We start from the raw sequence: 24,171 nt of genomic DNA on the forward strand, positions 1-24,171 counted from the left end.
CCGTGAGATGCCCCGTTGAGCTCTGGCAGCGCTGCAAACCTGATCCTACCCCTCCCACTAAACATGGTCAACAACAAATAATAAGTAAAGAATCGAGTCTCAGCTCCCAGACATCAGACAGGAAACCCCCCCCTCCCCAGAGCACCCCTGCCTATGTATTCAAATTGTGTGTGAATGGGCCCCCTATCGTGTCAAATTCAACCTTGATCTCCTTAATGTTACATCAAATTTTCTCCAACCACAAGCAAGACATAACATCCTGCACCCACTGCAGATGAGTTGATGCTCTGCTGTCTTTCCATTTCATCAAAAGTGCTCGTCCAGCGGAAAATGAAGTCAAAGCTGCTATTTTTTTAAATTAAGTTCAGGGAGGGGAATCAAGAATGAATGGGAACGAGATTTGAATCCATTGTTTCCAGATGAAGACTGGGATGCCAAGCTTAATCTGATTAAATAAAACTTCACTCTGTGCACGTCATTGTTTAATACAATTGAAAGTGGTCCTTAGAGCGCGCATGTCCAAAGTTAAACTATCTTGTCGTTTTTATCCTGATGTTGATCCACTAAGTGACAAATGTAAAATTTTTGAGGACTCTCTGATTTGTATGTTTTGGGAATGTCCAAACCTAAAAGAATTTTGGGAACAACTCTTCCAAACTTCATCAAAGATTCTTTGGATTAAATTGGATCCATGTTTCTTAGGCCATTCTCCAGGAAGAGAATATTTCCTTGTGCGTCTTTTACAGGTTTGCTTCTTCTCATTCCCTTTGGCAAAATGTAGAAATAATTTCTCAGCATTCAAACGTCTTCACTCCCATTCTCTCGTCCTTCATGAAACTCAATATTATCTTCCTGACGGTTTTCCGTTTATAAACCTGTGAATGTCTGTGCCATCTCGAAGAAGGCTCACCAGCAGCTGTATTTTGTGAGGAGATTTGGCACCTCACCAAAGGGTCTTGCAAGTTTCCAGAACCGCAGAGAGCATCCTGACTGGTGCCGTCGCTGTCGAGTGTGGAGGTGCCAATGCATAGGACAGGCAAAGGCTGCAGAGAGTTGCAAACTCGGCCAGCGCCATCACAGGCACCAGCCTTATCTCCATCAAGGATGTCTATAAGAGGTGATGTCTCGAGAAAGCAGGATCTATACTCAAGGACCCCCCCCCCCCCGCACCCCTGCCCCATCACCCAGGCCAGGCCCTCTTCACTCTGCTACCATTGGGAAGGAGGTCCAGGGGCCTAAAGACGAGGCCCCAGCATCACAAGGACAGCTTCTTCCCCCACCGCCATCAGATTCCTGAACAGACAACGTCCTACAGTCACGGCCTCTCTTTCTGTCATCTTTGCATAAATTAATTTTTTTAATGTCCTTAACAGCAACCACAAAATAACAAATTTACTGATGTGTTCGTGACAATAAATACTGATTCTGGAACTTGTGGCCTGTACGTATGTCCAAATCATCAATACACAATTTAGAATCAGGGTTGCTGACATGAATGTCATGAAATTTGTGGTTTTGCAGCAGTTTTGTGTAGAACAAGGCGCAGATATTACTATAAATTACAATTCTGTAAATACAAGATTAAAAATAAAATAACCAGTGTAAAGAGAAAGTGCGTCTGTGGTTCATTGTCCGATCAGGAATCTGATGGCAAGGGGGAAGTAGCTGTCCTTGTACTGCTGAGTGCTCCATGATTAGTAAGGGATTGCTTAAGGTGGGATGTGAGTGGGAAGGGAAGGCTGAGAATTACTGCTCTGGACCCACATGTTACTGAAATATATTGCTTGAGAAAAATTGTCATTGACCAATTTCCTTTGGAGATCTGAAACCGTGCACATAACAAGTCAATGAGGAACGATTAAAGCAGTAGGTTTCAAACTTTTTCTTTCTACCCACATACCCACCTTTACTGATCACAGGGCACCGATGGCATAGGGATTACTTAAGGTGGTATGCGAGTGGAAAGAAAAAGGTTGAGAACCACTACCCTAACCTGAGTAGCTGTGGTCGTTTAGCGCAGGCCTGGGAAATCTAACTTGTGAGAGAAATGCTCTCTCAAGCACCTTTTCCACTGGCGCCCTGTCCCCCAGGAATTAACTGGGAATCTACTGCGACAGGGTCCAGTGGAAAAGGAACACTGTCTGGACGTCGGCGTCGAATGACATCATTTCACGCTGGGGATTAACCGCCTTAACCCCCTCCCCCCCACTTGTATCCCCAGCATTTGCTGGCACGCCGATAAAACCAGTGGAAAAAGGACAGCAGGAAGTTGGCCGTTTCCAATTTTTTTTATATATATTTTTTTATTTTTCACACTATGAACCATATCATCCAAAATATGTACAAACGTTTCTCATTAAATTTACACAGTGGTCTTTTGTCCCCTTTTTTTCCCCCTTTCCCTCCCTCCCCTCTACCTACCCCCTCCAAAACCCATAAATATTCAACATATACAATAAAACCATAAAACAATATCTTCACACAAAGGAAAATAAACAAGAAAAATGCATCATCCATTTATTACACACTGAATCTAGTCGTCTTGTCTTATCATTTTCATTCTCATTTTAGGGGATGGAGTTCGTAGGCAAGCTCTCTCTGATATGTTCCATGCATGGTTCCCAAATTTGTTCAAACATTGTGACTTTATTTTTTAAATTATGTTATTTTTTCCAATGGAATACATTTATTCATTTCCATGTACCATTGCCGTACTCTCGGGCTCTCTTCCATTTTCCAAGCCGACATTATACATTTTTTTGCTATTGCTAAGGCTATCATAATGAATTTTTTGCACTTTATCCAATTTGAGGCCTAATTCTCCACTTCTTATGCTACTTAAAAGAAATATCTCTGGTTTTTTTGGTATGTTATTTTTTGTAATTTTATTTAGTATCTGATTTAATTCTTCCCAAAATGTATTCACTTTCATACATGCCCAAGTTGCATGTACTATTGTTCCCACCTCCCTCTCACAGCGAAAAGCTCCATCCGATAATGTTGAATCCCACTTTTTTAACTTTTGAGGAGTAATATATACCCTGTGTAACCAATTATACTGTATCATGCGTAACCTTGTGTTTATTGTATTCTTCATAATTCCGGAACATAACCCTTCCCATACTTTATTTTTTATCCTTATGTCTAGATCCTTTTACCACTTCTGCTTAGGTTTATAGTTTATTTCATTTTCCTTCTCTTGCAGCTTAATGTACATGTTGGTTATAAATCTTTTAATTACCATTGTGTCTGCAATCATGTATTCAAAGCTGCTTCCCAATCCATCCTCCAAATAAGCTTTCAACTGATGATATGCAAACATTGCACAATGAGCCATTCCATATTTGTACTTCAATTGTTCAAATGTTAATAAATTATTTCCCAAAAAATAATTTTCTATTCTTTTGATTCCTTTTCTCTCCCATTCTCCAAAGGAAAGGTTATCTATAGTAAAAGGGATCAGCGGATTCTGCATCAATAGTAATTTTGGTATTTGATCATTCATTTTTTTCCTTTCTAAGTGGATCTTCTTCCATGTATTAAGTAAATGATGCAGTACTGGTGAGTTTTTATATTGCACCAGCTTTTCATCCCACTTATAAAGTATATGTTCGCACGTTTCCAATTGAAGGGAGAACACTCCGCTCCCCAGGGACGTTCAGTGTAAAAGCAATTAGTGTCCCCAGTTAAGGGGACACTGCACGGCTGATTCATTGGGGTACCTGTGGATAAAGGGGCTTCAGTCTTTATGGAGAACATAGCAGTGCTGTGTTCCTTCAGTGCGTCGGCCAGCTTTTCTAAACTCTGACCAAGCATGGGTGAACTCTCACTCTGGACAGACATCTAGCACATCCTAAGGAAAGGCTCCCACATCACATCGGGTGTTGAGGAATTAGGAGCAGAAGTCGACCATTCGGCCCATCGAGCCTCCTCCGCCATTCAATGAGATCACAGCTGATCTGATGATCGGCTCGTCTCCACCCTCCTGCCTTTCCCTCCCCCACCACCCACCTGCTTTTCCCTCCCCCACCACCCCTTAATCCTCCCCTACGATGTAAAAATCTATCCAACCATGTCTTAAATATATTTACTGAGGGCAGCAAGTTCCACGGATTCCCCACCCTCTGGGAAAAGCAGTTGCCCCCTTGTCTCCGGCCTGAAGGAGCTGATGGTTGATGACCATCTAGACTTTTCACAGATACCGTTGCACGGGACGATCCAAAGCTCAAAATAAATCTCCCCACAAAAAAATCAGGGCCAACCTATGCGCTGGGGCTAAAAATCCATATCTTTAGCGGTGGGGTCTCAGCACCGCCACCGTCTTCCTGCCGGCAACTCACGCTAGTTATAGTGGAGTCTCCTCAGCACTCTTCTGCGGGGCCCATCCGCCTAGTCTGACAGGCCTCAAACAGCCTGTTGCAGGAGCCAGCGGTGGCTTATTTTAAAATAAATAAAATGAAAACCTTTGCAGGGTCATTTGATTTTAAAATACTATGATTTGCTTTGAGCGGTAAGTGCCAGATTTGGCTGGGTCGTCTTATACAAAGGGTGTCACTCAAAATCTACATTTTAGGTGGCAATTCCGGGGTTGTCCTATACAGAGTTGTCCTGTAAGCCGACATATGTGGTATTTAATTCTGGATAGAAAACCACAGCTAAAATGTTCTGAAATCAAGATTGGAATTTTGTTGGTTATAGTAGGTTTGTTCATGTATCTGCCTGGTTTCTCCTTATAGCTTGCGAAAGGGCTCTGGCTGGTTCAATAGTTTCGCTTCCTATAAACTGTTTTGAGAGATAATGATCCCCGAAGGAAAATGCTGTTGCAATATTGACTGACCGCTTTGTTGCAATCAGATGTCCCTGGTGGATTTGGGGAAGAGACTGCTGGAGGCCGCTCGAAAGGGACAGGATGACGAAGTTCGGACACTAATGGCAAATGGCGCTCCCTTCACAACGGATTGGGTAGGTAGAGGTTTGGTGGGAAATGAGGGGGGCCTGGGGCCAGGAGATTCTTTGGGCTCTCGGTCACATCTCCAATAGCACTGGACCACAAATCTTTTTTTCAAAAGGTTTGCTTCCTGAAAAAAAAGAGATTGGGGATTATGATAGACAACTTCAAGCGGAAGGCAAAGATAATTTCAGATTTGCAGTATCATGCAGCAAGTTGGAGAAAGGCCAATTTTGAGGATCTAGAATGACGTTTGCAGGCAGAGGGGATCTTCAAGGGATATTAGGGATCTGGTTCGGAAGGTGTATAGCAGTTACTGGCGACATGGAGCAAATGAGGTACTCAAGGAGTATAAAAAATGGAAGAAAATCCTCAATAAAAAACCAGGAAGGGTAAAAGAAGACCTGAGGTTGCTTTGGCAGACAATGTGAAGGAAGGACTTCTACAGGTATATTAAGAGCAAAAGAATAGTAAAGAACAAAATTGGTCCCCTTGAAGATCAGATTGGTTGGCTTTGTAGGGAGTCAAAAGAGATGGGGGAGATTTTAAAAGTTTTTTTTCCATCAATATTCACTCAGGAAATGGGCACAGAGACATGGGAAGTAAGGAAAACAAGCAGTGAGGTCACCGAACCGGTACAGATTAAAGAGGGGAAAGGACTTGCTGTCTTAAAGCAAATAAGTGTGGATAAATCCCCAGGGCCTGACCAGATATTCCCTTGGTCCTTGAGGGAGACTGGTGTAGACATTGTGGGGGCAGTCTCTTCCTTCGCTCCAAAGAGAAAACCCCAGCTCTGCTAACCTTTTCCAATCCAGGCAACATCCTGGTAAGTCTCTTCTGCCCCCTCTCTATAACCTCCACATCCTTCCTATAATGAAGTGACCAGAACCGAACGCAATACACTCGCTGGAGATTTGCAGAGTTGCACCATTACCTCCATCCCTTGACAAAGCCCAGCATCCCATAGGTATCCGGACTGGATGGGTTCGGAGTGATTGCTCATTTGTTGGATGGTCTAGGTTGAAAGGGAGAAAGTGTGCCGGCCGCCGCCCCCACCCCCCCCCCCACTCCAGTCCGTGATGTTTGAGACACGGCCTCGGAGACTCCCCGACGTGTGCACACTGACCCGCCGTTCTCTTCGCTTCTAGCTGGGGACATCTCCTCTTCACCTCGCGGCACAGTTTGGCCATTACTCCACTGCAGAAGTCCTCCTCAGAGCCGGAGTCAGCAGAGACGCTCGAACCAAAGTTGACAGGACACCACTACACATGGCATCAGCCGAAGGCCACACAAGCATCGTTGAACTGCTGATCAGGGTAATCTCAGTCGAGCAGTTACAGCGCCAGCGACCCGGGTTCGAATCCCGCGGTGTCTGAAAAGGAGTTTATACGATCTCCCCTGTCTAGGGACTCCGGTTCCCTTTCACCCTTCAAAACCATATGGGGGATTGGGGGTCAATTGGGTGTAATTGGGCGGCAAGGGCTCGTGGGCTGGAAGGGCCTGTTACTGCGCTGTATCTGAATTTAAATTTAAATTTCTGAATCCAATGGCAGAATTTCTGTTCAGTCGAAACAGGCTTTATTGTCATGAACACGTCACAAAATTTGTTGTTTTGCAGCAGATGCAAAAATTGCTATAAATTAAAAGAAAACAAATAAATCAGTGCAAAGGAAGAGAAAATGAGGCCGTGTCTGGGGTTCGTTGTCCGTTCAGGAATTTGATGTCGGAGGGGAAGGAGCCATCCTCGTGCCGCTGGACCTCGTCTTCGGGCTCTTGTCCCTCCTTTCCCAATGGTAGCCAGACTGAAGAGGGCATGGCCTGGGTGGGGGGGGGGGGGTGGTGGTGGGGGTCCCTGAGGGTAGAGGCTGCTTTCTTGTAAATCTGCTTAGAACAGGGAAGTGGAGGAATTTCTACAGGCAGAGGGCGGTCAATGTGTGGAATTTGTTTTCACAGGTGGTTGTGAAGTCTGGGTCACTGTCAGAGAGTGACAGGTTCATGATGATTAGCCAGGGCATCAAAGGTTATGGGGAGAAGGCCAGGCAGTGGGGAAAATGGATCAACTCATGATTAAATGGTAGGGCAGACTTGATGGGCTGAATAGCCCATTTCTGTTCCTGTTTCATGGTCTTGTAGATGTCCTTAATGGAGTGAAGACTGATGCCCGTGATGGCGCTGGCCGAGTTCACAACTCCCTGTAGTCTTTTCCTGGCTGAAGAAATTCCTCCGCGACTCTGTTCTAAGCTGACGCCCTTCGATCCGGAAGTTGTGCCCTCTTGTCCCAGATTCTCCCATTGTGGAAAACAACCTTGACTCTGTCCATTCAAAATGTTTCAATGGGATCCCCCCCCCCACTTCATTCTCCTTATTCCAATGGGTACAGGCCAAGAGCTGTCAAACGCTCCTTGTGCGATAGCCCTTTCATTCCTGGAATCGTCCTTGTGAACCTCCTCTCCAACGAGGGACCCAAAACTGCTCGCAATACACCTCACCTCAACATTGTGTCCCCGGTCTTATATTCTATTCCTCTGGAAGTAAACACCAGCGTCGCATTTGCCTTCTTAGTCACCAACTCAACCTGCAAGTTCGCCTTCAGCTCGAGGGCTCCCAGGGCCCTTTGCATCCGTGGATTTTCAAATTTCTCCCCATAGTCTGCCCGCTGATTTTTTTTCTACCAAACTGCATAAACTCTTTCCAACATTATATTTCATTTGCCACTTCTAAGTCCTTTGCAGCCTCCATATTTCCATAACACTACCTGCTCCTCCACCGAATTTCGTATCGTGTGCAAACTTGCCCACAGAGGCATATAAATCATTGACAAAGAACATGAAAAGAATCGGCACCATCACCGGCCCCTGTGGAACATCAGTAGCAACCAGCAGCCAATCAGAATATGATCCCTGTATTCCAATTCTCTGCTCCCCACCAATCAGCTCTATCCATGCTGTTGCACCCATGGGCTTTTGTTAAGTAGCCTGATGCACGGGGGTGGGAGAGATGGGGAGAAGAGCACCTGAGGGAAGCTCTCCCTCTTAGTTTAGTCAGGGTGGGAACCCTTCCCCTCAGGAAACAGCTGATCCGTATGGTGGCGGGCGAACTATAGAACGCTACTGCACAGAAATCAGGCACTTTGACCCTTCTAGTCAGTACCGAACGGTTATTCTGCCTAGCCCCACTGACCTGCACCTGGCCCATAGCCCTCCACGCCCCACCCATCCATGCTCCTGTCCAAATTCTTCTTAAAATTGAGTCTGCATTCACTACTTCGGCTGACAGATCGTTCCTCGCACTCACTACTCTCTGTGTGAAGAAGATCCCCCCCCCGAATGTTTCCAATAAACGTTTCCCTTTTCACCCTTAACCCATATCCTCTGGTTTGTATCTCACCCACCCTCAGTGGAAAAGGTCGACCTACATTTACACTGTCTGTCCCCCTCATCATTTTAAACATCTCTATCAAATCTCCCCTCATTCTTCTACGCTCTAGGGAATAAAGTCCTAACCTGTTTAACATTTCCCGGTTACTCAGATCCTGAAGTCCGGGCAACATCCTAGTAAATCTTCTCTGCGCTCTTTCTATCTTGTTGATATCGTTCCTGTAGTTCGTTGACCAAAATGCTCCAAATTTGGCCTCACCAATATCTTGTACAACTTGACCATAACATCCAACTCCTGTACTCAATACTTCGATTTATGAAGGCCAATGTGCCAAAAGCTCTCTTTATGACCTTATCCACCTGTGACGCCACTTTCAGGAAATTATGTATCTGCACGAGGACTCCCAGGTCCCTCTGCACCTCTGAACTTTTCTCCCCATCTCAATAATAGTCTGCCCATCTCTTTCTTGAACCAAAGTGCACGATCATACACTTTCTGTCTGCCACCTCTTTGCCCATTCTCCTAATCTAGTGGTTCTCAACCCTTTCCTTTCCACTCACATTCCGCTTTAAGTAATCCCGATCCCCTCTGTTCTACCCCTCTCCTCAGTGCCCGACCATTCACCGTGTATGTCCTTTCTTGGTCTGCCCTTCCAAAATGCCACACCCCACGTTTGTCCGCATTAAATTCACTCTGGCATTTTGCAGCCCAGTTAAGTTAGAGGTGAACTGGGTGGGGAGATGCAATTTCAGCAATTTGTGCAGATCTCTCTCTTTGCTTTGACTCTGAAGGTGCCATCCTTTTACTCTAACACAGAATAATGCAGATATAAATGCTAAGGACATGCTGAAGATGACAGCTCTGCACTGGGCGGTAGAGCACAACCATCGTGAGGTAGTGGAGATCTTGCTAAAGTACGGAGCAGACGTCCACACTCTAAGCAAATTTGATAAAAACGCATTTGACATCGCCCTCGACAAGCACAATCCTGAGCTGGTGGCGGTATTGCAGGTATGTCGAGATGAACCTCACTGACGAGATTTCATGACTTTTTATCTTGTAGGATTGTTCCATAGTGCTATAAATTTTTTTTAAATTTAGACATACAGCACGGTAACAAGCCCTTCCGGGCCACGAGCCCCTGCTGCCCAATTGACCTCCACCCCTGGTATAGAGTGGTGGGGGGGGAGGCAAAACACCCAGAGGAAACCCACGCGGGGAGAGCGTGCAAACTCCTCACTGGCAGCACAGGATTCGAACCCCAGTCCCAGTTGCTGTAATGGTTTTGCGCTAACTGTGCCACCCTCGTTCTGGAGGGTAAATAGTTTAGAAACCATTCTGACGACTGAATGGGTAAAATGGGTGCGGGATTCGGCCAAAGGAGCAGAAACAGGCCATTCAGTCTATCGAGTCTGCCCCGCCATTTAATCATGAGCTGATCCGTTTTCACCACTGCCCAGCCTTCTCCCCATAACCTTTGATGCCCTGACTAATCAAGAACCTATTAATCTTTGTCTTATATACACCCAATGACCCGATCTCTACAACCGCCTGTGGCAACAAATTCCACAGATTCACCGCTCTCTACCTCAAGATATCCTTTGCATCTCAGTTCTGTCGGTTGGGTTAGGTTGAAAATCACGGCTCTAGACCCAGTTGTTACTGAAATATTTTGCTTGAGAATAATTGTCGTTGGCCCATTTCCTTTGGAGTTCTGAAACTGTGCACATAACGAGTCAATGAGGGACGATTAAAACAGTGGGTTTCAACCTTTCTCTTCCCACTCACATCCCACCTTAAGCAATCTCTTACTAATGACAGAGCACCGATGGCGTGGGATGTGAGTGGAAAGAAAAAGGTTGAGAACCACTGGGTTAGGAGAATGGGCAAAGAGGTAGCAGATGGAAAGCGCTTTGGTTCAAGAAATAGACGGGCAGACTTATTTAGATGGGGAGAAAAGTTCAGAGGGGCAAAGGGACCTGGGAGTCCTCGTGCAGAATCCCCACAAGTTTTGCAACCTTTCTGTCAACTAGTCAGTTGGCTTTTCATCTACCATGCGGTGGGATGTGGGTGGAAAGAAAAAGGTTGAGAACCACTGTTTTAATCGTCTGTCATTGACTCGTTATGTGCACCGTTTCATATCTCCAAAGGAAATGGGCCAATGACATATTTTCTCAAACAAAATATTTCAGTAACAATTGTGTCTAGAGCAGTGGTTCTTCCTACCCGCATCCCACCTTTAGCAAACCCCTTACTAATCACAGAGCACCGATGGCCCTTAGAGTGGGATGTGAGCGGAAGGGAAAAGGTTGAGACCCACTGGGCTAGGTGAATGTCATTTGGATATGCTAATGAGAATCAAAAGCTCTCAATTGGGTGGAAGTTCTATTAGTCTAGATAAAGTTTACAAAGAATGGGGAAGTACAAAAGACAGGGGAGAGAAAAAAATAAGTGTCTTAAATATATATGTTATTCTGTGCAGTTTTAGAGCAAATATTTTGCAAACCTACATAAGCTGTGCTCCATGAAGATTTTTCACATTAAGCATTTGGATAGTCTGTCAACTCGCTTTGTAATGGAGTGAGTTTTGATTTAACCACTTCCAGCGACTAAGAATCCTCATCTGTGAATTGACGGGTGTTATTTTTATTTATTTCGACAGTGCGTCACATCAAAATAAGAAATACTCATTATGTTTAATTTAATGGAACCACAAATTGAACAAAGTCGTTTGAAGTGTAGAGTAAAATCTTTACTGAATCTGTTACTTCGTAGAATGCAGTCGTACTTGTGTTAAAACGCGCCGATACAGTTTTATCAGCTGTGAGAGGTTGGCGGGGCCAGAATGATCTTGAAACAATCTCAAATTTACATTTGCACAAGCATTCAGTGCCTGCAGACTTTTGTCACAGGAAAAGAATTCGCACAACCTAAGATTTTTTTCCCCCACATGGACCACTAAACACAATCATTGCCCTGAAGGTTGACCTCCAGGTTGAGTTGGTGGCGACAAAGGAGAATGAAGTGTCGGCATTCATTTCTAGAGCAGGGAATGTGATGTTGAGCCTCTATAAAGCGCTGGTGAGACCTCACTTAGAGACTGGGTACAGTTTTGGGCGTCTTATTTGAGAAAAGATGTGGTGGCGCTGGAAAAGGTTCAGAGAAGATTTACTAGAACGATAGCAGGAATGAAAGGGTTAGTGTATGAGGAATGATTGTTGGCTCTTGGACTGTACTCGTTGTAGTAGAGAAGGATTAGAGGGGGGACCTCGTAGAGACATTTCGAATGCTGAAAAGCCTGGACAGAGTAGACATGGTGAGGTTGTTTCCCATGGTCGGGGAGTCTAGAACAAAAGGGCACAACTTCAGGATTAAAGGGCTTTGATTTAAGACAGAGGTGCGGAGAAACTTCTTTAGTCAGAAGGTCGTGAGTCTATGGAACTTGTGGCCACAGGCAGCTGTGGATATGAGGTTGTTGAGTGTATTTAAGGCAAAGATTGACAGGTATTTGATTTCTCAGGGCACCAAAGGTTACAGGGAGAAGGCCAGGGAGTGATAAGGATCAGTTCATGGCAGTTCATCCGATTGGCCTGCTTCTGCTCTTACATCTTTTGATCTTGTGAAGAGGACTTTCCCTGGGCAGTGGGGGGTCCTTGAGGTTAGAGGCTGCTTTCTTAAGACACCGCCTCTTGTAGGTGTCCTCGATGGAATAAAGGCCTGTGATGGCACTGGCCAACTTCACAACTCTCAGTAGCCTTTTCCTGTCCTGTGCATTGGCACCCTCTGCACCGGGACAGCCACATGACCAGTTAGAACACTCTCCATGGTCCACCTGTAGAAGTTTGCAAGAGTCTTTGGTGACCTACCGAATCCCCTCAACCTCCTCGCAAAATACAGCCGCCGGCGAGCCTTCTTCGTGATTGCATCGACGTGGTGGCCCCGGGACAGATCTCCAGAGATGTTGACCCCCAGGTATTTGACGTTCTCGACCCTCTCCACCGCTGATCCCCCCCCCACCTCAATGAGGACTGGTTCAAGTTCTCCTGATTTCCCCCTCCTGAAGTCCCACTCAACTATCTGACCTACCTCTCTCCTGTACCCTCCGACCCCCATGGTGTCACCAGCAAGAGAACAGAATCATTTTACTCTTTGCAGTAACTTGTGCTTTTGCATACAACACCTCAGTTAAACTCTGTGAATTCACAGATCCTGCAAAACAAGTCTTTTGCTGTTTGCAGTGTTCTTTTCTCATGTATCTTACACCTGGATGAAGGTACATTTCAAGAGTTAGCCAATTAATGCCACTTGCATCAGTCGCTTCAGGGGCAATTCCTCCGACAATGCGCCTGCAGAAGCGGCTGCGATTGCATTTGAATCGACGTTCGGGGGCAGCGCTGAAAGCACTGTTCTGGCACCTGAAAGGGCCTGGGCTGCGGGAGGGGCTCCTCGGAGCGGACGCCGGCTCCTGTCCACTGTGGCCGCAGTCCCGCCTGCTGCCATGGCGTCATTTGCAGTGCGTCGAGGGGCTGAAACAGAAAGGATCATGGCGGGGCCTGGAGCAGAGAAGATATAAATGCCTCCAACGTACTGGAAAAATGCAACTGTACCGGTAAACACCGAGCCTGCACACTCTCCAATTCTGTCAAAAAACCGTGCCAAAGCACTCAGGCTGACGGCGTCATCAGCCCTGCCCCCCCGGCAGCCGCCGCTGCTGCTTTCAGGGGCCTGGGGGTGGGGGGGGGGGAACGCTTGGAAGCGGAGAATATACCTTCCCGAGGAGGGTTGGGTGAGGACTCCTCGGGGCCGGGCTTTCTGCTTCCTGAAAGCGGCCATTGTTATATCTCCCGGAGAGGTTGAGCAGGCCGGGTCTGTGAAGAGAGTTGATCGAATAGAAAAGTTTAAGGCTGCCCCGCAGATCTGGGGGAAGTTATTTTTTACTTGTGGTTGACCTCAGAGCCAGGAAGTATTAATATAATGAGGTCTCAAATAGGTGCAAAAGGGAATTTGTGAGGTGCAGTACTTTTTGGAGGTCAAATCAAAGGGGAACATACGGAGTTATGGCAGGTGTACAAATGTACAGTCGGATCTAAGGCTATCTTTCTTTGGCTTGGCTTCGCGGACGAAGATTTATAGAGGGGGTAAAAAGTCCACGTCAGCTGCAGGCTCGTTTGTGGCTGACAAGTCCGATGCGGGACAGGCAGACACGATTGCAGCGGTTGCAAGGGAAAATTGGTTGGTTGGGGTTGGGTGTTGGGTTTTTCCTCCTTTGCCTTTTGTTCGTGAGGTGGGCTCTGCGGTCTTCTTCAAAGGAGGTTGCTGCCCGCCAAACTGTGAGGCGCCAAGATGCACGGTTTGAGGCGTTATCAGCCCACTGGCGGTGGTCAATGTGGCAGGCACCAAGAGATTTCTTTAGGCAGTCCTTGTACCTTTTCTTTGGTGCACCTCTGTCACGGTGGCCAGTGGAGAGCTCGCCATATAACAGGATCTTGGGAAGGCGATGGTCCTCCATTCTGGAGACGTGACCCATCCAGCACAGCTGGATCTTCAGCAGCGTGGACTCGATGCTGTCGACCTCTGCCATCTCGAGTACTTCGACGTTAGGGGTGTAAGCGCTCCAATGGATATTGAGGATGGAGCGGAGACAACGCTGGTGGAAGCGTTCTAGGAGCCGTAGGTGGTGCCGGTAGATGACCCATGATTCGGAGCCGAACAGGAGTGTGGGTATGACAACGGCTCTGTATACGCTTATCTTTGTGAGGTTTTTCAGTTGGTTGTTTTTCCAGACTCTTTTGTGTAGTCTTCCAAAGGCGCTATTTGCCTTGGCGAGTCTGTTGTCTATCTCATTGTCGATCCTTGCATCTGATGAAATGGTGCAGCCGAGATAGGTAAACTGGTTGACCGTTTTGAGTTTTGTGTGCCCGATGGAGATGTGGGGGGGCTGGTAGTCATGGTGGGGAGCTGGCTGATGGAGGACCTCAGTTTTCTTCAGGCTGACTTCCAGGCCAAACATTTTGGCAGTTTCCGCAAAGCAGGACGTCAAGCGCTGAAGAGCTGGCTCTGAATGGGCAACTAAAGCGGCATCATCTGCAAAGAGTAGTTCACGGACAAGTTTCTCTTGTGTCTTGGTTATAAGGCTATAAGTAACACACAAAAGGCTGCAGACTTACCGAAAAAAAACTCGTGTGTTAGTCAGGGGGTTTTTTTTTTGGACCAATTTTTTTCAGGTCAAATTTGGGGGAGAGTCTGGCCAGGGGGAGTTGGGCGCTCGGATGGACCAAGGCCTAAGAGAGGGTCTGTGGCCGGGGGAGAGTCAGGAGCTCGGATGGTCCGAGGCCTAGGAGAGGGTCTGTGGCCAGGGGCTCGGAAGGGCGGGCGGCTGAGGCGAGGATCCACAGGTGATTCAGAATCAGAATTTTGCCATGAGCAAGTCATGAAAGTCATGAAATTCGGGTTGTTTGTAACAGCATCATAGAACAAACATTCATATTATAACTATCTTACAACATGACTATAAAAAATAAAAATAATTGTGCACGAAAAGTTAGGCAGTGTCTTTGGTTCATTGATCATTCAGGAATCTGATGGTGGAGGGGAAGAAGCCGTCCTCGTGCTGCTGAGTGCTCGTCTTTAGGTTCCTGTACCTTTTCCCCGATGATAGCAAGGTGAAGAGGGCATGGCCTGGGTGGTGGGGGTCTTTGAGGACAGAGGCTGCCTTTTTAAGACACTACCTCATGTCGACATCCTCAAGTCTGGTGCCTGTGATGTCACAGGCCGAGTTAACAACCCTCTGGACTCTGGAGTTTATTCTTGTCCTGAGAGTGGGTGCCTCCGTACCAGGCAGTGATGCAACCAGCCAGAATGCTCTCCATGGTAAACCCTTAGAAGTTTACGAGTCTTCGGTGACAATATGGGCATTCGCTTCAGATACAGCGATCTCCGAAACCAGTGTCCACCTACTCTCTCTCTCACCCACATGCACTAATGTTCAGTAACTAGCACACACAAACAAGACAGGGACTTAAACACACACTCCCGATTCCCTGTTCCAACAGGGTGGAGCTCAATGCTAAGTTTTCCCACACCATGCTACAGTCCCGCTCTCAGTGCAGTGCACACCTTACTAACAGCTCCTCCAGCAATGTCCACAGTTCACGACCGGACATGAAGCAGCAATCGTAGACAGGACCAAGGAGCAAAAAAGATGAGCTACTCCACATAGAGGGCATTTAAAGGTGCAGTAAGCTGGGGAGTCCAGCCCAGTTAACCAGTAAGGTGCAAGTGGTCAGGTGTGCACTAATGGGTGGGCGGAGTCCAACCTTGATTGACAGGTGATGAGACTTTCAACTTGGTTCCAGAAGGAGAGGTCGAATGAACCCCCTCCACAATCCCCACTTCCGCCAGTTCCAGACGGAGAGGTAACGTGACCCCATCCATAATCCCCACTCCCGCCAGGTTCCAGATGGAGAAGTCACCTGATCCCCTCCACAGTCCCCGCTCCCGCCAGGTTCCAGACAGAGAGGTCACATGACCCTCCACCATCCACACTACAGCAGGCGCCCGAACAAAATGGTGGGGGTGGGGAGGGGCAGGAGAGGAGCATAGACCCAAGGGCAGGAAGTAATTAACTCAGCTGGTGAGGCAGCGTACTTTATCGATCAAAGTTAAAGATACATAACCAATGTTTGGTGGGCAGCGAACCTCTAGAATTTGCTGCCGCGAGAATTGGGTGTGTTTAAGGCAGAGATTGACGGGTGTCTGAATACTCAAAGGTACTGGGGAGAAGGCTGGGGGGGTGTGGCTGAGCAGGAGAATGGATCAGGTCATGATGGGATGGCGGAGAAGAGTCGATGGGCCGAATTTCCTCCTTCTGCTCCTATACCATATAACAATTACAGTATGGAAACAGGCCATCTCGGCCCCTCTAGTCCACATCGATTTAAGTGAAACTCCACTAGTTCCACCTACCCACTCCCTTGCCCATAACCCTCCAACTAAATTACGAAAGTAAGCTTGCGGCAAACATAAAAACCAACTGCAAAAGGTTTTATAGATATGTCAAGAGGAAAAGATTGGTGAAATCCAGAGTAGGTCCCTTGCAGTCAGAATCAGGGGAATATATAATGGGGAATAAGAAAACGGCAGACCAATTAAATTCTTACTTTAGTTCTGTTTTCAGAAGAGAGGATACAAATAACCTCCCAAGGATGTTGGGAAACATAGAGACTAATGCAAGGGAGGAGCTGAAAGAAATCAGTATCTCTGAGGACATGGTCTTGGGGAAATTGATGGGATTGAAGGCCGATAAATCCCAAGGGCCTGATAATCTACATCCTAGGGTACTCAAGGAAGTGGACATTCAGATAGCAGATGCTTTAAGAATTATTTTCCAGAACTCGATAGACTCAGGATCAGTATCCATGGATTGGAGGGTAGCTAATGTTACCCCATGATTTAAAAAGGGGGGTAGAGAAAAAGCAGGGAATTAGAGGCCGATGAGCCTTACATCAGTAGTGGGCAAAATGATGGAATCCATTATTAAGGATGTAATAGCGGAGCATATGACGAGCAGAGAAGGGATCGGACGGAGTCAACATGGATTTACAAAAGGTAAATCGTGCTTGACAAATCTATTGGAATTCTTTGAGATGGTGACAGGTAAAATAGATGGGGGAGAGCCAGTGGATGTGGTGTACCTGGATTTCCAAAAGGCCTTCAATAAGGTCCCACATAAATGACTGGCATGCAAAATCAAGGCTCAGGGGATTGGGGGCAAGATTTGATGTGGATTGAGAACTAGCTGGCAGGTAGAAGACAGAGAGTTGGGATAAATGGCTCGTTTTCTGAGTGGCAGGCGGTGACCAGTGGGGTGCCACAGGGATCTGTACTGGGACCCCAGCTGTTCACAATTTACATTAATGATCTGGATGAGGGGATTGGATGTAATATCTCCAAATTTGCAGACGACACTAAGCTAGGGGGGGTTGTGCGTACTGAAGAGGGGGCAGGAAGCTCCAGTGTGATTTGGATAAATTGGGGGACTGGGCAGATACATGGCAAATGCACTACAATGTGGATAAATGTGAGGTTATCCACTTTGGTAATACAAACCGGAGGGCAGATTACTATTTGAATGGCAATAGATTGGGAGTTGGGGAAGTGCAGAGAGACCTAGGGGTTCTTGTGCACCAGTCACTGAAGGCAAGCATTCAGGTATAGCAGGCGGTTAAAAAGGCAAATGGTATGTTGGCCTTCATATCAAGAGGGTTTGAGTACAGGAATAAGGATGCCTTACTGCAGCTGTACAGAGCCTTGGTGAGACCACACCTGGAGTATTGTGTGCAGTTTTGGTTGCCTTATCTTGTTTTTTTTAAAAATTTTTATTTTTCACACTATAAACCACATTGATCAAGATACATACATTTTCCTTTTCAAATATATACAGTGTAGTTTTCTCCCCCCCCCTCCCTCTTCCCATCCCACCCTCCCTACCTCCCCTCCCATTCATTTAAAGTTCAGAATCTAAGATACATTAAACCCGTCAAACAATGTTGTCACTCAAAAATAAACAAGAAATTCCACTGAGTCAATTCTTTTCATTCCCTTCTCCTTCTGTCATTTTAGGTGGTAGATGTCCCCGGTAGGTTTTCTCTATTGTGTTTCATGTATGGCTCCCATATTTGTTCAAATATTATAATATTATTTCTTAAATTATATGTTATTTTTTCTAATGGAATACATTTATTCATTTCTATATACCATTGTTGTATTCTCAAGTTATCTTCTAATTTCCAGGCTGACATAATACATTTTTTTGCTACGGCTAGGGCTATCCTAACAAATCTTTTTTGTGCACCATCCAAATCAATTCCAAATTCTTTGTTTTTTATGTTACTTAGGAGGAAGATCTCTGGGTTTTTTGGTATATTGCTTTTTGTGATTTTATTTAATATCTGGTTTAGATCTTCCCAAAATTTGTTTATTTTCTCACATGTCCAGATTGCATGAATTGTTGTTCCCATTTCCTTTTTACAGCGAAAACATCTGTCAGACACTGTTGGGTCCCATTTATTTAACTTTTGAGGTGTAATGTATAGCCTGTGTATCCAGTTATATTGTATCATACGTAACCTCGTATTTATTGTATTTCTCATAGTTTCTGAGCATAACTTCTCCCATGTTTCCTTCTTTATCTTTATGTTTAGATCTTGTTCCCATTTTTGTTTAGTTTTACCATTTGTTTCCTCATTCTCCTTTTCTTGTACTTTTAATGTACATGTTTGTTACAAAATTTTTGATTATCATTGTGTCTGTAATCACATATTCAAATATAATTCCCTCTGGTAACCTCAGACTGCTTCCCAATTTGTCCTTCAAGTAGGATTTCAGTTGGTAGTATGCAAACACTGTATCGTGAGTTATATTATATTTATCCTACATTTGTTCAAAGGATAATAATTTATTTGCCGAAAAGCAATTTTCTATTCTTTTGATCCTTTTTTTCTCCCATTCTCGAAAGGAAAGGTTATCTATTGTAAAAGGGATTAGCTGATTTTGCGTCAATATTAGTTTTGGTAGTTGGTAATTTGTTTTATTCCTTTCTACATGAATCTTCTTCCAAATATTGAGCAGATGATGTAATACTGGAGAATTCCTACGTTGTACCAATTTTTTTTTTTGTAATTAAACTATTGTGGTTTGCTTTTTTTTAATTTTTTTATTTTTCACACCATAAATCACATTAGCCATGATACACACTTTTTCCTTTTCACACATATACAGTGAGATTTTCTCCCCCCCACCCCCCCCCCCCTCATCCATTTAAGGTATACAATCTAGGTTGCTTTAATTCAGTCAGACAATGTTGTCATTCAACAAAAATACACCAGAAATTCTACTGAGTCCATTCTTTTCTTTCCTTCTCCTTCCATCAACTTAGGTAATGTTTGTCCCCGGTAGGTTTTCGCTATTGTATTTAATGTAAGGCTCCCATACTTGTTCGAATATTTCAATATTATTTCTTAAACTATATGTTATTTTTTCTAATGGAATACATTTATTCATTTCTATATACCATTGTTGTATTTTCAAATTATCTTCCAATTTCCAGGTTGACATAATACATTTTTTTGCTACGGCTAGGGCTATCTTAACAAATCTTTTTTGTGCATCTTCCAAGTCAATTCCAAATTCTTTATTTTTTATGTTACTTAGGAGAAAGATCTCTGGATTCTTTGGTATATTGTTTTCTGTTATTTTATTTAATATCTGATTGAGATCATCCCAAAATTTTTCTACTCTCTCACATGTCCAGATTGCATGAATTGTTGTTCCCCTTTCTTTTTTACATCGAAAACATCTATCAGATACTGGGAGGAGTCACGCGATGGAGTAGTGGCCGGACGGTGAACTCCAGCCCTCTCCAGAAAAGTCGGGAAAAACAAGAGAAAACACAAAGGCACAGAAATAAAAGTTACAGAAAAGTGAGTATAAAGGTGGAAAGAAGATGGCGACAAAAAAAGAAAAGTCGAAAGCAACGGTAAGAAGAGAGGAAGAGAAGACAAAGGAGGAAAAAGGTGAAGGCCTTACCTGTCCGAAGAGGCCCGCTGCGGAGAGAGAAACCCGCTCCCTCAGGTCGGTAAATAATGGACTACAAAAATGGCTCGCAGAGCCGAGCAAAAGTGCGCAACCGCGCATGCGCGAAGTTTCGCACATGCACGATGCGAATGAAAAAAAACACACCGACGGGAGGGGGGACCAGCTGGGGAGTCGATCTCCACAGCCGGCAACGACAGCTGCAGAACACCTGCAGCAAGAAGAGACCACAGAAGACAATAGAAACAAGATAGAAGAGGAGGAAAAGGGCAACAAAGAAACAACAGATGGTCAACCCAGAGGAAGAAGAAGAGGAAGAGTATGGTGAAATAGAAGAAGAAAAGATAGGCAAGGTAAAGGATATACTTGCTCTTATTAAAGGATACATGGAGTCATTTAAAGAATGGCAAACACAGGAATTTAAGGATTTAAGAAAAAGAATAAACAACACAGAGGAGAAAATAATTAAAATGGAGATGACCTTAACAGAAATGGGAAAAAAAATGGACAAGATGGAAGAGCGGGCAGTAGCAGCAGAAATGGAGGTAGAAGACTTAAAAAAGAAATTGGAGAAATCTAATAAAAAAACTAAAGAGACACAAGAACTACTAGCTCAAAAAATAGATACAATGGAAAACCATAACAGAAGAAATAACATAAAGATAGTGGGCCTTAAGGAAGATGAAGAAGGCAAGAATATGAGGGAGTTTATAAAAGAGTGGATCCCTAAGACCCTAGGATGTCCAGAACTACAGCATGAAATGGAAATAGAAAGGGCACATAGAGCATTGGCCTCTAAACCACAACCACAACAAAAACCAAGATCTATTGTAGTAAAATTCCTAAGACATACTACAAGAGAAAAGGTACTGGAGAAGACAATGGAAAAAGTAAGAGAGGGCAACAAACCACTGGAGTATAAAGGGCAAAAAATCTTCATTTATCCAGATATAAGTTTTGAACTCCTAAAGAAGAGAAAAGAGTTCAATACAGCAAAGGCGATTTTATGGAAGAAAGGGTATAAATTTATACTAAAGCATCCAGCGGTATTGAAAATATTTATTCCAGGACAGCAAAACAGACTATTCTCGGATCCAGAAGAAGCACGAAAATTTGCAGAACAATTACAAAAATAGACTGAGGGAGGAAGACGGGTAATGAGAGTTAAAATGATCACGACTGATATGTATGTGGGTAAAGACAAAAATAGACTGAGGGATGAAGACGGGTAATGAGAGTAAAAATGATCACGATTGATATGTATGCAGGTAAAGAGGTATAAGAGTGAATAGAGACAATGAGCATACATGAATGTATCTGTACTTAGAGGAAAATATAGATAGTATAGACAAGAATTAATAAGGGAAGGTAATGGAATAGAGAGAATAAGGAGGGAATTAAAAGAGGGACCTTTGTGACATATGAAAAGTGAAATCTTTTCTGGGGGAGGCGGGGTGGGGGGAAATAGCGGTCACTGCACAATCAGTTGACGCTTGCGAGTGGATTCGCAAATCCAAATGGAGAGGGGAGATGTGGTTGTCCGACAGGGGATAAAGGACAACTCAGGAGGTGAAGGGGAGATTGGGGATAAATAAGATAGAAATAGGAGAATAAGGAAAATGTTAGATGTTGTTGGAATGTTGTCTTATAAAGAGTTGAAAATAAGAAAACAGAAATGGAAAAGGAGGAAAGGTAATGATGGAAAAACGGAAAGAGAAGATAAACAAAATATAAAAGGGCTACGCTGAACTATATGTCTTTAAATATTAATGGAATACATAACCAAATTAAAAGGAAAAAACTACCAAATTTAAATGAATAAATGTATTCCATTAGAAAAAATAACATATTGGTTAAGAAATAATATTGAAATATTCGAACAAGTATAGGAGCCTTACATTAAATACAATAGCGAAAACCTACCGGGGACAAACATTACCTAAGTTGATGGAAGGAGAAGGAAAGAAAAGAATGGACTCAGTAGAATTTCTGGTGTAATTTTGTTGAATGACAACATTGTCTGACTGGCTTAATGCAACCTAGATTGTATACCTAAAATGGATGAGAGGGGGGGGGGTGGGGGGGTGGTTTGGGAGGAAAGGGGGGGGGGGAGAAAAAGTCACTGTATATGTGTGAAAAGAAATAGTGTATATCATGGCTAATGTGATTTATGGTGTGAAAAATAAAAAAATTTAAAAAAAAAACAAAAAAAAAACATCTATCAGATACTGTTGGGTCCCATTTATTTAACTTTTGCGGTGTAATGTATAGTCTGTGTAACCAATTATATTGTATCATACGCAGCCTCGTATTTATTGTATTTCTCATCGTTCCAGAACATAATTTCTCCCATGTTTCCTTTTTTATCTTTATATTTAAATCTTGTTCCCATTTTTGTTTAGTTTTACCATTTTTTTCCTCATTCTCCTTTTCTTGTTATAAATCTTTTGATTAACATTGTATCTGTAATCACATATTCAAGGTTACTTCCCTCTGGTAAACTCAAATTGCTTCCTAATTTATCTTTCAAGTAGGATCTCAGTTGGTAATATGCCAGCGCTGTATCTCCAATTATATTGTACTTATCTCTCATTTGTTCAAAGGATAAGAATCTACTTCCTGAAAAACAATTTTCTATTCTTTTAATCCCTTTTTTTTCCCATTTTCTAAAGGAAGGGTTGTCTATTGTAAAAGGGAGTAGCTTATTTTGCGTCAATATTAGCTTTGGTAATTGATAATTTGTTTTATTTCTTTCTACATGAATCTTCTTCCATATATTGAGGAGATGGTGTAATACTGGAGAAGTTCTATGTTGTACCAATTTTTCGTCCCATTTATATAATATGTGTTCAGGTATCTTTTCCCCTATTTTATCTAATTCTAATCTCGTCCAGTCTGCTTTTTCCCTTGTTTGATAAAAATCTGATAGGTACCTTAATTGTGCGGTTCTATAATAATTTTTGAAGTTTGGCAATTGTAAGCCTCCTTGTTTATACCATTCTGTTAATTTATCTAGTGCTATCCTCAGTTTCCCCCCTTTCCATAAAAATTTCCTTATTATTTTCTTTAACTCCTTGAAGAATTTCTCCGGCAAGTGTATTGGCAATGTCTGAAATAGGTATTGTATCCTTGGGAAAATGTTCATTTTAATACAGTTTATCCTTCCTATTAGTGTTAGTGGTAAGTCTTTCCAATGCTCTAAGTCGTCCTGTAATTTTTTCATGAGTGGATAATAATTGAGTTTATATAGATGGCCGAGGTTTTTATTTATTTGTATACCTAGGTATCGTATTGCTTGCATTTGCCATCTGAATGGTGATTCTTTCTTAAATTTTGAGAAATCTGCATTATTCATTGGCATTGCTTCTCTTTTATTTGCGTTAATCTTGTATCCCGACACTTCTCCATATTCCTTCAATTTCTTATGTAATTCTTTTATTGATAATTCTGGTTCTGCTAAGTATACTATAACGTCATCTGCAAATAAACTGATTTTATATTCCTTGTCTTTTATTTTTATCCCTTTTATTTTATTTTCTGTTCTTATCAATTCTGCTAGTGGTTCTATGACTAACGCGAACAATAAGGGCGATAGTGGGCATCCTGCCATGTTGATCTGCTTAAGTTAAATTGCTTTGATATATATCCATTTACTGTCACTTTCGCCAATGGTCCCTTATATAATGCTTTAATCCAATTAATATATTTCTCTGGTAAGCTGAATTTTTGTAGTACTTTGAATAAATAATTCCATTCTACTCTGTCAAAGACCTTCTCTGCGTCTAAAGCAACTGCTACTGTTGGAGCTTTATTTCCTTCTACTGCATGAATTAAGTTAAAACATTTATAAATATTGTCTGTTGTTCGTCTTTTTTTAATAAATCCAGTTTGGTCTAGATTTATTATTTTTGGTACATAGTCGGCTAATCTGTTTGCTAATAGCTTAGCTATTATCTTATAATCTGTGTTAAGTAAAGATATTGGTCTATATGACGCTGGTGCAAGTGTAGTGCTTCATATTTTATTTTTTTATCTGCCAATTCTCTTCTTTTTGTTGTGTCTTCCTTCATTGCTAATTCTTTTTCTATATTTGCTATTTCCCTTTCCAAATGCTGTGTTTCCTGATTGTAGTCCTTCTTCATCTTGGTTACATAACTTATTATTTGCCCTCTGATGAACGCTTTCATTGCGTCCCATAGTATAAACTTATCTTTCACTGATTTATTTCAAAGTACATTTTAATTTGTCGTTCA

At 43.4% G+C, this 24,171-nt stretch overlaps 1 protein-coding gene across 1 annotated transcript in view; it reads left to right on the forward strand.

The window, feature by feature from the left end:
* Window positions 1-24,171, forward strand: part of gabpb2b (GA binding protein transcription factor subunit beta 2b) — a 44,076-nt gene that overhangs the window by 3,021 nt on the left and 16,884 nt on the right. The window contains exons 2-4 of the mRNA XM_069940380.1: window positions 4,855-4,962; window positions 6,097-6,264; window positions 9,143-9,337. Coding sequence (XP_069796481.1) covers window positions 4,855-4,962; window positions 6,097-6,264; window positions 9,143-9,337 — 471 coding nt within the window. The remainder of the gene's footprint in view (window positions 1-4,854; window positions 4,963-6,096; window positions 6,265-9,142; window positions 9,338-24,171) is intronic.

This window comes from Narcine bancroftii, chromosome 5, assembly GCF_036971445.1.
Source record: "Narcine bancroftii isolate sNarBan1 chromosome 5, sNarBan1.hap1, whole genome shotgun sequence".
In the NCBI taxonomy this organism is placed as follows: domain Eukaryota; kingdom Metazoa; phylum Chordata; class Chondrichthyes; order Torpediniformes; family Narcinidae; genus Narcine; species Narcine bancroftii.